Source organism: Vicugna pacos, chromosome 7 (assembly GCF_048564905.1).
Source record: "Vicugna pacos chromosome 7, VicPac4, whole genome shotgun sequence".
In the NCBI taxonomy this organism is placed as follows: Eukaryota; Metazoa; Chordata; class Mammalia; order Artiodactyla; family Camelidae; genus Vicugna; species Vicugna pacos.
The window spans coordinates 78,924,658-78,940,309 of NC_132993.1; the positions used below are offsets into that span (position 1 = coordinate 78,924,658).

A 15,652-nucleotide genomic window follows, 5' to 3' on the forward strand; every position below is an offset into this window, starting at 1 on the left:
GAGAGGTCTGTATAACGGTACTACAGTGTTGAAAGGGGCTACCGGTGCCCGAGAGAAGGGCAGTAAGATGCTGCATGGAGGGGAGATGGTTTGTAGTGGGAGAAAGCAGGGCAGACTTCTTGGAGGAAGGACACTTGAGCTGTGTTGGGAAAGGAAGTTCAGGAACAGGTAACAAGGGAGAAGAACGCAGGTGGTGTACATCAGACCACAGGAGATGAGTTTAGCTGCAGGTTGGGTACCATAAAAGTGAACGGTGAGAAAGACAGTTGAGACCAAATGATGCAAGGCTTGAATTACCAGTGGCTGCAGTTTGAGTCTAAGAACAACTATAACGTACTCAGAAAATGTTGTAGTAAACATAGAAAATTGTATATATCTGCATTTTTTGAATATAGTGTATCAAATGACTTGGGGATAGTATCCTTTATTATTATATGGAATATTTTTTTAAGGCAGAAGCTGACAGCATTGTGACTTTGCAGCCATTTAGAGATAAATGTGAACCTGTCTTTCTCTTCAGTATTGTAAGTATATTTATCATCTTAAATGTATTATCAGATTCCAATTTATAGCTAACAAGCAAGTAACACTGTAAAATTACTGGAACTGGTTTCTGCTGATGGTAATTGTAGACTTTTTTTTTGCCTTAAATTTTCTTTTTTATGAACATATTTTATAATTTGACCTGTAGGAGCTCATAATGGATTGAGATTAGACTAGCATACACTGAGTTGATCAGGGAAAAGAAAAATAAAATGGCATGTACCTCTCCTAAGGAAATAATCAGAGACCTGTATGATGAATTATGGTTTACAGGAGTGAAAAATTGGAAATTTATTAGGGACCCAGTAGAAGAGAATTGTTTATAAATATTCACATATACCAAGGCAAGGAGATATTTGTAAAATCATTATTTTGTTATAAAGACTGCTTTTATCTTTGTATTTACAAATGCATAGAAAGAAGTCAGGCAGTGTATTCACCAAAATGTTAACAGCTGTTTTTCCATGTATGGGGGAAGGATGCATAATGTAAATTTTCTTCTTATACTTTTCTATATTTTCCAAATTTTCCATGATAAACAACTTTAATGATCTGAAAAACATAATAAGTGCTCTTTTCTGAAAGCAGAGGTCTTCATCATTCTGTCCCTCTCAAATGTATCGAATATGGAGACCACGACCTCCTTTTTGGAACGTTTGCTTCTTTTTGGCTTTTGTGACTTGGTTTTCCTTTCGCTTCTTAGATCCTACTCCCCTCCTTCTCCTTTGAAGGTTCACCTTTCTTCATTCAGCCGCTCCATGTTGACTTCATCATGTTATAAACTCTCCTTAGAAAACTTCTTCCACACACAGTTTCAGTCGTCACCTCTTACATATCAGTAATTCAAGTGTCTATCTTCGCCTGAATCCTATACTTTGAGCTCCAGACTTGTGTATCCGACTGGTGCCTTTATCTCTCCTCTTGGTGTCTCAAGGGCATCTCACCATGAATTGGTCCAACATCACACCCCTCCCACACCAACCCTCATCGGAAACGGGACTGGCCGATAGCGTCTTAACTCACCCAGTTTCTCAAGCCAGAACCAGAAAGGTCGTCATAGTGACCTCTCTTTACCTCGCACCCCATCCACACCGATCTTGGTCCTGTCAGTTTCAGCATCACGCCTTTCTCACACTCATCTGCTGCTTCCCCCTCTTTCAATCCCTGGAGGCACTGCCGTAGACCGAGCAACCAGTTCTCCCCTCTTCGCCTCTAGAATAGCTTCTGATTGGTATACAGACATCTCCTGCTCCACCTCTAACCATTTCTCCATATGGTAGGTAAAATTATCTTTACCAATAGCAGTTCCAGTCATGATCCCTGCCTCTGTTTAAACGTTCCAGAGGCTTCCCACTGCACTCAGGATAAAGGCTGCACCCTCCCGTGACCCACAAAGCTCTGCACGGACAGCCTGGCTCCTCCACGCTGCTGGCTTCATCTCACACCAGGCAGCCCCTCACTCACTCGACTGGCTCCTCCTTCGCCAGATTCCCTTGGCTGTAGGGCTACTGCATCTCTATTCCTTTTATCTACAATGCTCTTTCTTCCCCTTTTTATTTCTCACCTATCCTTCACACTTCAAACCAAGAGTCACTTCCTGATATTGATAAGAACTTTCACTGACCTCCTTAATCAGAACCAGTTCTTACAGATGCTCCCAGCTCTCTGTACCAATCTAGGTGGTACCTATCATGGTTGTTATTTCACATGTGTTTGCGGGGTTTTTTGTTCTTTTGTTTTCTGTTTTGTAATTTAATTAGATTAGGGACCAGGACTATTATTCCATACCATCACCCCTGGTACAATCTAGTAAACAGGTGTTTTGTAAATATGTGTTGAAAGACAAACAAGAGGGACATAACATCAAAATTAGGGAAAGTAATGTTGGGAGGCGGGACAGAACCATTAAAATTTAATGCAGGGAGATAGACAAATTGGAGGTAGAACTCAGAGCTTGGTTTACTAAATGGAGACAAAGTTCGTTACCACTAATACTTATTTTGAAATGGCTGATTACAATAGCTAAAAGGGATTGGTGGGGGTGTGGGTCAGGGTGGGGTGACTTAGTCCAGTTGAAGAGTTAATTCTTGACTTATCCTGAAAGTGAAAGCTTTCCTTCATGCTTTTGTCTCCCCTTGTAGAATGGCAAAATTGTTGCAAAAATCAAGGGTGCAAATGCGCCACTTGTTAATCAAAAAATTATTACCTTGATCAATGAGGAGAGGAAAATTGCAGCAGGTGAAATGGTTCGCCCTCAGGTAATACTTTGGATTACTGACAATTTTATTTTTAAAAATTTATTTTAAAAAGACACATTATGTCTTTTTTGTTGTTGTTGTTTTCTTATAGCATTTTCCCTAATTTTATAATTACCTAGGTGTCTAAATAGTGCAGCCTTTCTGGGAAGTATTTTAGCAGTATGAATCAAAGGCCTTAAAAAAAATATGTATCCTTTGAGCAATTACACTCCAATAATTTTCCTTAAGAAGATAATGAGGCAAATGCAGCAAAGGATATTTATTTCAGTATTGTCTGTGTTATTACAAATCTGGGCTCAATGACTGTCTAGCCATAGTGACTAGATGACATAAAATGCCTGTAATTTGTGTCATAAATTGTATAAATTCATACAGTGTAATACTGTTTAGTGTGTTCTAGCTCTGTGTTTATTTTTTATAGTTGTTCATAATATTCCATGATCATTTTACTTACTTATTGAAAAAATGTTTGCTTATTTATTTTTTGAAGTATAGTCAACTGACAGTGTTGTGTTAATTTCTGGTGTACAGCATAGTGATTCAGTTATATATATATATTCACTTATATATGTATATATATATATCTTTTCATGTTCTTTTTCATTATAGGCCATTACAAGCTATTGAATATAGCTTCCTGTGCTCTACATTAGGACTTGGTTTATCTGTTTTATGTATAGTAGTTAGTGTCTACAAATCCTGAACTCCCCATTTATCCTCCCCACCCCCTTTCCCTACAGCTCTGTAGTTACCATGCTGTATGTCACACCCCGAGAACTTACTCAGCTTATAACTGGAAGTTGGTACCTTTAGACCTTCTTCACCCAATTCCCTACTCAGCCCCTCTGCCTCTGGCAACCACCATTGTGCCCTCTGTGTCTGTGAGTTCAGTTTTTCCAGATTCCACATATAAGAGCTATCATACAGTATTTGTCTTTCTCTGTCTGACTTATTTCACTTAGCGTAATGCCCTGGAGGTCCATCCATGTTATCACAAGTGGCAAGATTTCCTTCTTTTTAAAAGTTTTTGTTGGATACGTCTGTTATTTGGTTTTCTTATCTAATTACCTTGTCTAGTGCAATAATAGTCATAAAATATAAGCCACAATGTGAACCACGTACATAATTTAAAATATTCTACTAGTCACATTAAAAATAATTAAAGGGAGGAGGGTTGGGTATAGCTCAAGTGGTAGAGCACATGCTTAGCATGCATGAGGTCCTGGGTTCAATCCTCAGTACCTCCTCTAAAACAAACAAACCTAATTACCTCCCTCTCCTCCCCCCAAAATAATAAAATAAATTTTAAAAATAAATTAAAAATAATTTAAAAAGAAACAAGTGAAACTGATTTTTAAAACATCTTTTGTTACATCCAGTGTATTCAAAAGACTCCCATTTGAAGATGTACTCAATAAAAAAACAATAAAGTATTCCACATTTTTTTCAAATTAGGTCTTTGGAATGCACTGTGTATTTTTTACTCATAGCACATCTTCATTTAGGCAAACCTTATTTTAAGTGCTCAAATATGGCCTTATGTGGTTAGTGGCTGCCCTGTTGGCCAGCACAGGTCCAGCAAATACAAGTCGGGTCACTTTGAAGTCATAGCTGGCATAATTCTTATTCCTGATTATAATAGGAGTGAATGCCCTCAGTGTAGTTATTTCCAAACAATTTTGGGTCTGTATTCCATTGAGAATCTGAAATTATGCATTCTCTTGCCAAAAAAAGTATATATATAAATATATAAACCTTTCAGGTAATTCACAGAAACTCTTTCAGTGCTGCTCCAGAAATTAAGAATCTCCCTTCCTTCCTAGTGTTTTATTCTATCATAGGAAATTGGCTATTGTTTTGAGAAAGGCATTTTTAATAAGTTAAGGAGATATCTTTCTATTCCTGATTTACTAAGTGCAAAGGTCAGGAACGCATCTTGAAGCTTACAAATGCCCTTTCGATCTTTAACATAATAATTACGTGCTAATTGCGTTCTTACTTGTTAAGCTCTGCTTCTTTCTTATTTTATGCCTTGTGCTCGTCTGAAATTTTAAAGTTTTTTTGTTTTTAACTATTTTCCATACACCATATATGCATTATTTCTGAGTCACCCTGCCCCAAACTTTCAAATATTCCTTACTTTATTTCTGTAGAAAACTTAGGAAAAGTAGTGTTAGATAAATGCAGGCACATTTCCACCTTACTTTCTCTCCCTTGGACTATGCATCTTTCTTAGAAACAAAATTTCCGAAAACTCTTTCACTATCATATTAAAATAAAACTGTTTCATTAGCATTTCTTTCCCACAGTATCATGAAGTTGCATTTGCGGACTCAGACGCAGAAGATGCTGGGGAAGCAGCCTATGAAAGTGTTGGTAAGTAAATTTACCGGATGTTCATTACAGCATCACTTGCAGCAGAAAGCTGGAAACGACATCAACATTAATTCAGATGGGACTGGTGGGATCAATGATGATTTGTGTGATGCTAGACTCAGCTATGAAAAAGCAACCTCTTTTATTAAGAGGTACAAGCTATCAGGTATAACATAAGCTGCAAGGATGTACAACATGGGGAATAGAGCTAATATTTTATAATAACTATAAATGGAGTATACAAATTGTGAATGACTATTTGTATACCTGTAACATATATATTGTACATCAACTATACTTCAATTTAAAAATATGATATTATAAAATAGATACATAAATAAATTTAAAAAAAGAGCAAGTGGAAGTGGATCTGAGGCTTGTCTCCCACTCCCTTGCTCAGCTCCCTGAAATAAACCCTTAGTTTATTGCAAAATAAATAAATAAATAAATAAATAAATAAATAAATAAATAAATAAAATAAAGCAACCTCTTCACTTGCCTTCCCTTTGGTCTAAAGTACCTGCAGCAGCCTTTCAGAGGTTACCCTCGACCGGGGGATCCTGTCCCCTGTGAATGATCTGGACAGCAGTTTCCTCTTATTTCATCCTTTATCATCTGCCAAAAACTTGTAAGAAGAATTTCTTCCTTGCTGACCCACACTCCTGGTGTACTTAAGAGTTAACAGTTTCCTTCACTGGACTGTCTAAGTGGGTGTGTGAGTGTGTGTTCATACTCTGGAGGGAACAGAGGCAAAGAGTGAGCTCGGTGAGCTATTCTGCACTAAAAGCTCGGTGTAAGACTGTGTAGCCAAATGCAGATAAATTCATAGATGGTAAAGCATCAGTTTGTAATGTTTGCTTGCATTGAAATTCCAGTCACCAGTGATACTGAGTGGATGGATCATGGGTGTGACTCTCATGCGTGTGAATTCTATTAAAATAACTAGTGCCCACCTACTCTTTTTTTTTTTTGCCTATTGATTGCAAACTCTTGTGAATGTTTCTCCTGCTTGCAAATCCTGGAACTGTGCTTTGATTCTAAGTAAAAACTCTTTGATAGTTGCAAGGCCATAATAAGACCAAAGCTGTGGACCCAAATTCACCGAACATTAGTGGTTTGCATTTCTAATTGCCAAATCATTCATTATCTAGGCTTTGTGCCAAGAACGTGAAATTCTTCTATGTTTTCTTTCCTAGAACAAGTATATAGTATTGTCATTATCAAACCCGATGCTGTGGTTGCTAGCAAAGTTCTAGAAATTAAAGACAAAGTAAGTAATATTTCCCAACAATATTTTCACTACAAAATTAATGTAAAAATTAATTGCAAAATAATCCCTTAATTTTCAATTTGGAGATAAGCTTATCATTTAGAGTAAAATAGAACATAATGAACTTCTGGTGTGAAGTATCTCTAAAAGCTTTGACCGTTTTGTCTTATAATGGCTAGACCCATAGAACATCCTTATTTAAATAACTCTGCTCTACCAGCATCCAGTATAAATGATAAAAGCATAGCTCTTATATTAGATTTTAATGGATTTCTTTGCATTTCGTTATTAGCAATGCAAACTTGTTATAAGCTCACATTATCTTGCTCTATTGTCACAAATGCATGGTCTTTTTCAGATACATGATAACTTAAGGATGCATTTAAGTTTTTGCTTTAGAGCCAAAATAAAAAATTTTAGAGGAAAGTTGCATTCTAATCTAAAGGCCAGCAGATTTTGCCTATAAGCAGCCAGAGAGTAACTATTTTCAGGCTTGTGGGGGCATATGATCTCTGTGAGAACAGTTTAACTCTGCCACCATATGGAGAAAGCAACAATGAACAGCAAATAAGAAATGGACTGGCTGTGTTCCAATAAGCTTGATTTCCAAAAATGAGTGGTGGGCTAGATTTTGACTTCAGGCTATGGTTTGCTGATCACTAAACAATGATTTTGTGTTGAAACAACAACATTATATTGCAATTTGAAAGACTGGCATGTGCAGTAGAGGGGGGGTCACATAGGGAGCTATTGCAGGAGGGGTTGGATGTCTTTTGATGAACTTCCCATCATGCACTCCTTCTTTAGACAAAGCAGTGTTATCATTGATTAAACTCCAGTCAAGTAGATGGTCCATTGTACGCATGATATACTTGAGTGACATGCACACTGAATTTGTCATTAAATTAAAAAATTTCAAGACAAGTATAGCATGGCTAAATCTTAAATGATATCTTTTTCCCTAGAATTTGGATATTTTTATGGCTATATGAGTAAGATAGACTAGATTATGAGTTATAGCCTTTCCAAAGGAAAGTCGTAAAAAAAGAAAATTAAAACAATTTTGAGAATAAATGTTTAAGAAGTACTTGTCAATGTATGTCTTCTTGGATGATTCAGAAAGCTATGGTATCTTTTCTTGGAATTCAGTTAGTTTTTTTTTTTTTTCATTTTGAGACAATTCACTTAAATAATAGAAATACTGTGGAGTCTCTAGTTCAAGCCTTGAAAACGTAAACAGTAAGGGGAATGAAAAGGATCTTCTTTGCATATTTTTGAGCCGCCTCCAGCCTAGCACCCTGTGGCTTGTGCTGAGGCAGAAGAATGAAATGCATTCAAATCTGGATGGTTCGTTAAGCCTAGGAAACAAATGTGCTTGGCTTGTTTTACCTGTCGTCCCTCAACACGTCTGGAACTGACCTTACTCTCTAATTGAAGATTATCAATGCACAATTTGTCATCGAAGCAGAGGATAAGAGACTGCTCACTGAAGAACAAGTCAAGTACTTCTATAGTCAATTAGCAGACCAGGTAAGAAAGCTTAAAAAGAAAAAAAAAAAAAGAAGCTATTGTGTTGTCAAATACAGTGGATTCCTGTAAATTTAAGTTCCTCATTATGGAAAAGTAAATGAATAACTCTGGCCAACCAGATAAGCTCCAGGTGTCCCTGAGGGTGTCCATATCATGGTTAACCCAAAGATGGCGACCCTGGAGAAATCCCCAGTAGACACAGTGGCAGCCTAGCAAAAGTGGATGGTCTGACCGTGTTTTGTGGGAGCAAAGGTCTCTCTACGATACGTTCTCTGAGACTCCTTGCATCAGCCCTTAGGAAGTGAATATCTAAGCCTTTCCTATAGATTCTTATCCCAGGCTGAAGGCTCCTTGTCATAAACTTCACAGGAAAGCTTTAATCTTTTCTTTACCTAAAAGCCTTTCTGTCAAGCTATTTTAAAAAATTCTTTTGCCTGGGGGTGGGGGCGGTTATAATAAAGGCAGTGCTGTGTGTTGGAAAGCGCCCTGGCTTGAGGGTGTTGGTCAGGAGACAGATCTTCTAGAAATGTAGTGTTCAGTAAGGCAGCCATTAGATACGTGTGGCTGTTGGAATTTAAATTCATTAAAATGAAATAAAATGAGAAAGTCAGGGTCTCAGTTGCACCGGCCACACTCCAAGGGCTCGGCAGCCTGTGCTGGAGAGCACAGAACGTGTCTGTTATCACAGAAAGTTCTACCGGATAGCACCTTGTAAACTAGCTGTGCCACCCACACCATCTCTCTTGGCCCCGGGAAAGGGTTGGACCGGCTACATCAGCATCCCCTGGGAACTTTTGAGAAAATCCAATTCCTGGGCCCCACCCCAAACCTACTGATCATAAACTCTGGGACCGGACTCCAGAAATCTGTGTTTTAACAAGCCTTCCAGATGATTTGGAAGCATGGTGCAGTTTGAGAATAGTTATTAGACTGTGTTTGAGATCAGCCCCTGCTAGCTGTGAACTTCTGTCCCTCACAAATGTGCTTGATAACGAGAGGCTTATAAGTAACTCTTGCCCAGTGATCATGATGGGGAGGAGGTCTTGACTTGGGTAGGGGCCACCATTGTAGTTGATGGATCTGTTTCAGGAGCCTGAGATAAACACATTATCATTTTATTTTGTAGCCTGACTTTGAAGATTTTGTTTCTTTTATGACAAGTGGCTTAAGCTATATTCTAGTTATATCTCAAGGAAAGGAACAACAGCCTCCCTGGGATAAAAGTGACCCTAATTCTGAGGCAGAACCTAAAGAACCATGGGACGACCAGCAGGAGACGGCCAGGGCCACGGGGATGAAGCAGAAGCTGGAAAGGTAGCCCCGACCAGGACACATGTCCAGTACAATGTGTTAAGCACAATTTAAGCACTTGGCAGGATGGGGGTAGAGTGAGATGTGTTAACGTTATTTTGCAAGGTCTGCAGTATTTTCCTCTTAAACTGAGAGATTCCATTTTCCTTTGGCTTGTGTTTATTCAGAGCACTGGCCACAAGCAGGCAGGATGAAGTGGTGAGGAGCCTGTTTTCCTGGGAATCTGTTTTCAGAGCTCTTGTTCTGCAGACAGGACCTAGCAGGTTCTGTGCACTTTCATTTGCCATTGAAAAAAAATTTATTTGTACTTGTACTTAAGTTTTTCTTTAAGATTTTTAAATTGAAATACGCATTGATTTACAATGTTGTGTTAGTTTCCGACATGCAGCATGGTGATTCAGTTTCCATGTTTTTAAGTAGATCCAGAATCTAAAGAAAGTATCAAGGACACAAACTCTCACGAGTAATTTACACATTTGTCCAGTTTTGTTCTTTATTGCCACTCCTCCCCTGCTCAAGGTGGCCTCACCTTCCTCTCTGGGTGGTGGAGGACAGGGCTGAGGAAGAAGGGATATTAAAAGTAGAGCAGTTGGACTGGGGGTGATAGGTGGCCGCTTTTGTGAACAGGAGCTCCATGTGGGGTAGTAGTCTTTGTCAGGTTGGTTATCCTTGCAGAGAGAAACACTCACAGTTTCTGAACCCACATAATGTGGGAAAACATTCTGCATGCCAGTGATGGCCCACCTGATGCTATGGCTGGCTGGGAGAAGGGGGGTGAACCAGAAAAACAGGACACAGGCCCCCATGCTTTCCATCCAGACTCCAGATTCCTTCTTGATGGTCTTTAATCACATTATTTATATTATCTATTTACATGTCTGTCTTCTTAATCAGCCTGTGTGTTGAGAACTCAAAAGACAATGACCTTGGGAGGAAACTATAGCTCAGCGGTAACAGTATATGCTTAATATGCACAAGGTCCTGGGTTCAATCGCTGGTACCTCTGCTAAAAATAATAAATCTAATTACCTCCCACCAAAAATCAATAAATCAATAAATCACATAAAATAATAATAATAATAATAATAATAATAATATAATAATAATAATAATAGAACAACAGACAATGACCTTTCTCTTTGTTCTCTAGTCATTCTATAGAAGAGGAAGGTGTTCCGTTAGCTACATTCCATACGGGGTCATATATATAAGTAGTTCCCGGTAGTCTTCACTCATTTGTTCGTTCGTTCATTCATTCTGTTATGCATCCTTTCATTCACCTAGTGTTTATTAAAACCCTTACTATACGCCAAGTCCTGGGGATACAAAGGTGGGGAAAAATCAGAGGATCTCTAAGGTCCTTTTCAGCCTTAAACCCTGTGACTGAGTGAAGAAGAGTGCCACCTCCTGGAACATGCTGTATTTCTCTGTCCATAGCAAGTGTCTGTTCTAGTCTTGGTAACCTGTTTATCCCTGTATGTGGCATAGCTATAGACCGCTACTGTTTTCTTTTATGAAATTCTCATTTAAATTAAAGGTAATAGGTACAATCCTAAAGGATTCTTTAAAGGTGTTTCTGGGATCAGAACAGTCTGAATTCTACACCTTTACTCTCTGTGCCCATCTCCAGACCTTTCTTGCTTCTCCAGAATCAAAGGGAACCTTCCTAACAAGCAGCTGGCCACAGGTGAGGCCGAGGCTCTGTTTGTGTCCCCAGCAGGAGAGAAGGGGAAGGTAGTGTGATGCTTTCTCCACCGAGAGCGTTGAGAGTGCCTGAGCTCAGATTCAGAAAGCAGAACCTGGAGACAACATCAGACCTTGCAAAGAACAAGCAGAGACCTGTGATTCCCAAGGGCAAGGCAGATATTGGCCTTCACTGGGCCTTCCTGACTCCTGGAAGTCCAAAATGCAGCTGAGCAGCGTTACTAAATTCCCTGCCCTTGAAGCCCATCTCTCTGAGGGATCTTTCCAAATGTTCCTACAGGGAAGGATGGCCTGCTGGCTTCTACAGCATGGACTTGTAGCTTAGAGACTGCCTTGCTTTCCAGCTACAAGGCTTCCAACATTTAACACACCAAAATCCAGACATAAACCCCAATGAGCCAGCAAAGAAAAATGATTCCACACCTAAGGGATCCTAGCAGCCAGAGAAGGGAAGATCTCAAATATCAAAAAACAAGCCCAGTGAAAAAGGACTGCTAGGGACAGGACAACCCTTCAATAAAATAACAGGACTGACATAACAAAAGTGCCTGAGCTCCAAGTGCTACATACACATAGACAAAAGCCTTTCCAATTTGAATTATAAAAAAATCATAATTTGACCTATACTCAATGGAGAATTACAGGGTGTGATAGTCACTCGAGATGCCAATGAATGACTTGGAAAATCAGATGCAAGAAATAGCTCAAAGTACAAGAAAAAAGAAAGAAAGAAAGAAAGAAACAGGCATCCTCAGAGCAGACATAAGGAATCTGGAGAATAAACTGCGGAGATCAACACACTGAGAAGAGAAATTCCATGCAGAGAAGCAAGAACAGATGGGGAAGGTGTAATCCAACACAGAATAGGGAAAAATAATTCCCTGGAATGAAGAAACACATGTGTCTGCCAATTGAAAGGGCTTACAGTGGTCCAAACTGGACTGATGTGAAAAACCACGAATATGGAAACATCCTGGGAAAAAACACTGTACGCCGTCTCCAGGGAGAGAGAACAGGCAGTGGTGTGCTTAGTATGTCCAACACCTGCAGCAGGTCAGTTTCGTAATGCCCTCTCCTCTATATGACAAAATTATTTTAAGAACTCATTATTGAATGACCCAAACAATAATGACCAAAAAGAGAAACATAAACAGTGAAAATTATCTTGTATAAATTTGGTGCCTGTATGAATATATAAGCAAAAGATAAAAATAAATATGACAATATCAAAAATGAAACAACAGGTTAATACTGTATAACTATATTAATGCATTATTTAAAAAAGGAAAAACATGTATATTCATTAGTCTATCACAGAAATGAAGTACTGTTTTCATTTGTAAGCCTTAACTTTGGAAGATTTGTCAATGACCTTCTCAGAACTGGTCTTTGCTATACACTCCTGTTTTATACACAGAGATACATAAAACTCCTGTTTCACAGTGAGTTCCAGAAATTGCAACATTGCCAATAGCTCCGTTATTTTAGGATAGATTCCTCCATGCAGAGTACAGTGTACACTGTTTATTAAAGATAAATAATAAAAATGTGCTAACTTGAAGCTTACATATATATTATTGAAATTCAAACACTAACCACAGGAGCTATTTAGAAGGTTGATGAACGAAAGACTGGTTTTGAGGAGTATTTTATCACTAACATTGTTTAGAACTGCTCCTACGTGTGTTGCTGAAAAGCTGCCTTACTTGGTTTTATTATTGGTTCAAATGTCTCTACAGACAATGTGCCCCTAGTGACTTGACTTCAGGAGGATCCCTTCCACCAACTTTACATTTGCAGCAACCGAGGACAAGTTACTCATAAAGGAAAAAAGTCTCTGACTGGCAGAGGACTTGTCATCAGACTGAGAGAGAAATACTGCAACCCCTGCATTCTTAATGAGGCCAAGGTATCATTTACCTGGTGAAGCAAAGGAAGATGTCAAGGACGTGCTTAGGAATATGTCACCTATGTACCCCTTCTATGGAAAATTTTTGGAAGAAGACAGAACCAAATAAAAAAATGAAAGACACCTCAATATAGGGGGGAAAAGAGAAGAGAAACAGTTATCAGTGAACCTTGGAATTTGTGAGTACACATACACACATTTATATAGTTCTGGGTTATAACAGCTGATGGAAGACTCTTGAAATAGAAGATAATTCTGATAGATTCTAAATTATCTCAACAAAACCTAGGAGTTACTGAGTCTGTACGGCAAAATGGTTCAAAAGTTTCAAAGAGGAAAGATGAGTGCAGAAGGCAACTAAAATTATTTTAAGATTCTTATTTGAGTTTTCAGAAGAGGCGGGAATGGATGGAGGGTTAAAATTGGGAAACAGCATGCCAGAATGCAGGAAATATTTGGAACATACGTGTTTGATTACAGAAGCAGGTGAAAGATGGTAAACATCAGTGCAGTGGATAAGTATAACAGAACTTCCACAGTAACAGGGGGAAAGCCAGAATGAATAGCAACATGCTCAGACCAGCCAAATAAGGGAAAGAAAAAAGAAGAAAATACAGTGTAAAATAGTATACATAAAGTGAGGTGGAAGGAATATAGTCAGGTGTATGGCTATTAAACTAAATATAAAAAGGTTAACTATCCCATTAAATACAGAGATTACCAAATTAAGATTTTAAAAAGCCAATCTACATACACCAGAAATTGACACAACATTGTAAACTGACTATACTTCAATAAAAATATTTTTAAAATAAAAATAAAAAAAGCCAAACTAAATTAAAAACCATGTAATAATAATTGATGCAGCAAGAATCAGCAATGGGTGGTAAGTCCATTGCATGAATAATATGCACATTTCCAAATAGTGTCCTCATAGACTGCTTATTACTCACAAAGTGGAAATGGTAGCTTTTCAGTGGAGAAGGCTGGGGGATACCACTTTGACCACATCAGTATCATCAGTAATGGGAAAAACTGACATTATGTACCTCCTATTGTGATGGCCAAGATGTTCAGAGAACTCAAGAGGAATATAGATGCACAGAGTGAAGTTTTTAGCAAAGAGTTGGAAAATATAAAGAATACCCAAACAGAGTTGAAGAATAAAATCAGTGAAATGAGTAACACACTAGAAGGAATCAAGGATAGACTAAATTAGGCAGAAGAATGGATCAGTGAACTAGAAGACAGATTAGTGGAAATCACTACCACAGAACAGAAAAAAGAAAAAACAGTGAAAAGAAATGAGGATAGTTTAAGAGAACTCTGAGAAAACAAGAAATACACTAACATTCATATTATAGGGGTCTCAGAAAGAGAAGAGAGAGAAAGGACCTGAGAAAATATTCGAAGAGATAATAGCTGAAAATTTCCCTAACTTGGGAAAGGAAACAGTCACTCAAGTTCAGGAAGCACAGAGAGTTCCACACAGGATCAACCCAAAGAGGAACACACTGAGGCACATAACAATCAAACTGACAAAAATTAAGGATAAGGAGAAAATATTGAAATTAGCAAGAGAAAAGCAACAAATAACATAAAAGGAAACTACCATAAGGTGATTAGCTGAGTTTTCAGCAGAAGCTCTATAGGTTAGAGGGGAATGGAATGATATATTTAAAGTGATGAAAGGGGAAAACTTACAATCAAGAATACTCTACCTAGCACTCTTGTTTAGATTTGATGGAGAAATCAAAAGCTTCACAGATAAACCTTAATTCGAAAAGATACACACACCCCAATGTTCATAGCAGCACTATTTACAATAGCCAAGACATGGAAGCAACCAACCTAAATGTCCATTGACAGATGACTGGATGAAGAGGCTGTCATATATTTGTGCAGTGGAATGCTACTCAGCCTTAAAAAATGATAAAATAATGCCATTTGTTGCAACATGGATGGCCCTGGAGAATGTTATTCTAAGTGAAGTAAGCCAGAAAAAAAGAAAAATACCATATGATATCACTCTTATGTAGAATATATATATAAAAAAAAGACAAATGAACTTACGTAAAACAGAAACAGACTCACAGACATAGAATACAGACTTGTGGTAGCCAGAGGGTAGGGAGGTGGGAAAGGATAAACTGGGAGTTCAAGATATGCAGATATTGACTGGTATATATAAAATAGATAAACAAGTTTATACTGTATAGCACAGGGATATACATTCAAAATCTTGTAGTAGCTTACAGTGAAAAATATGAAAATGAATATATGTATATTCGTGTATGACTAAAGCATTGTGCTATATACCAGAAATTGACACAACATTGTAAACTGACTATATATACCTCAATTAAAAAAAATTGTAATGTCAATAGAAAAAAAAAGCTTCACAGATAAACAAAAGCTAAAAGAATTCAGCACCACCAAACCAACTTTACAACAATGTTAAAGGAACTTCTCTAGTCATCAAATCACAAGAAAAGAGAACAAAAAAAAAAAGAAAGAAAAAAATATTATGAGTCTTTCCATTAAAAAATTTTGCACATATCAATCCATTTGTTTTTGATGCAATTGGATATTCAATTGTAAAGAAAAGTTAGATGTTAACCTCATACTATACTCAAAAATAAATTTCAGATGGAAGAGAGAGGTAAATATAAAAGTGAAGTAATATGAGTTTATATTTCTTACTAGAATATTTCTTAGGTATCTTATTTTTGTTCTATTGTCTGTGGACAA

At 37.8% G+C, this 15,652-nt stretch overlaps 1 protein-coding gene across 5 annotated transcripts in view; it reads left to right on the forward strand.

Moving 5' to 3' along the window:
- Nucleotides 1-15,652, forward strand: part of NME8 (NME/NM23 family member 8) — a 32,853-nt gene that overhangs the window by 4,870 nt on the left and 12,331 nt on the right. For all 5 annotated transcript variants that reach the window (XR_012074591.1, XM_072965225.1, XM_072965228.1 and 2 more), the window contains 6 exons: nucleotides 453-524; nucleotides 2,685-2,801; nucleotides 5,111-5,177; nucleotides 6,374-6,447; nucleotides 7,885-7,977; nucleotides 9,104-9,291. Coding sequence is in view for 4 of the 5 variants with exons in the window: in XM_072965225.1 (XP_072821326.1) it covers nucleotides 453-524; nucleotides 2,685-2,801; nucleotides 5,111-5,177; nucleotides 6,374-6,447; nucleotides 7,885-7,977; nucleotides 9,104-9,291 (611 nt within the window). In the remaining variant the exon portion in view is untranslated. The remainder of the gene's footprint in view (nucleotides 1-452; nucleotides 525-2,684; nucleotides 2,802-5,110; nucleotides 5,178-6,373; nucleotides 6,448-7,884; nucleotides 7,978-9,103; nucleotides 9,292-15,652) is intronic.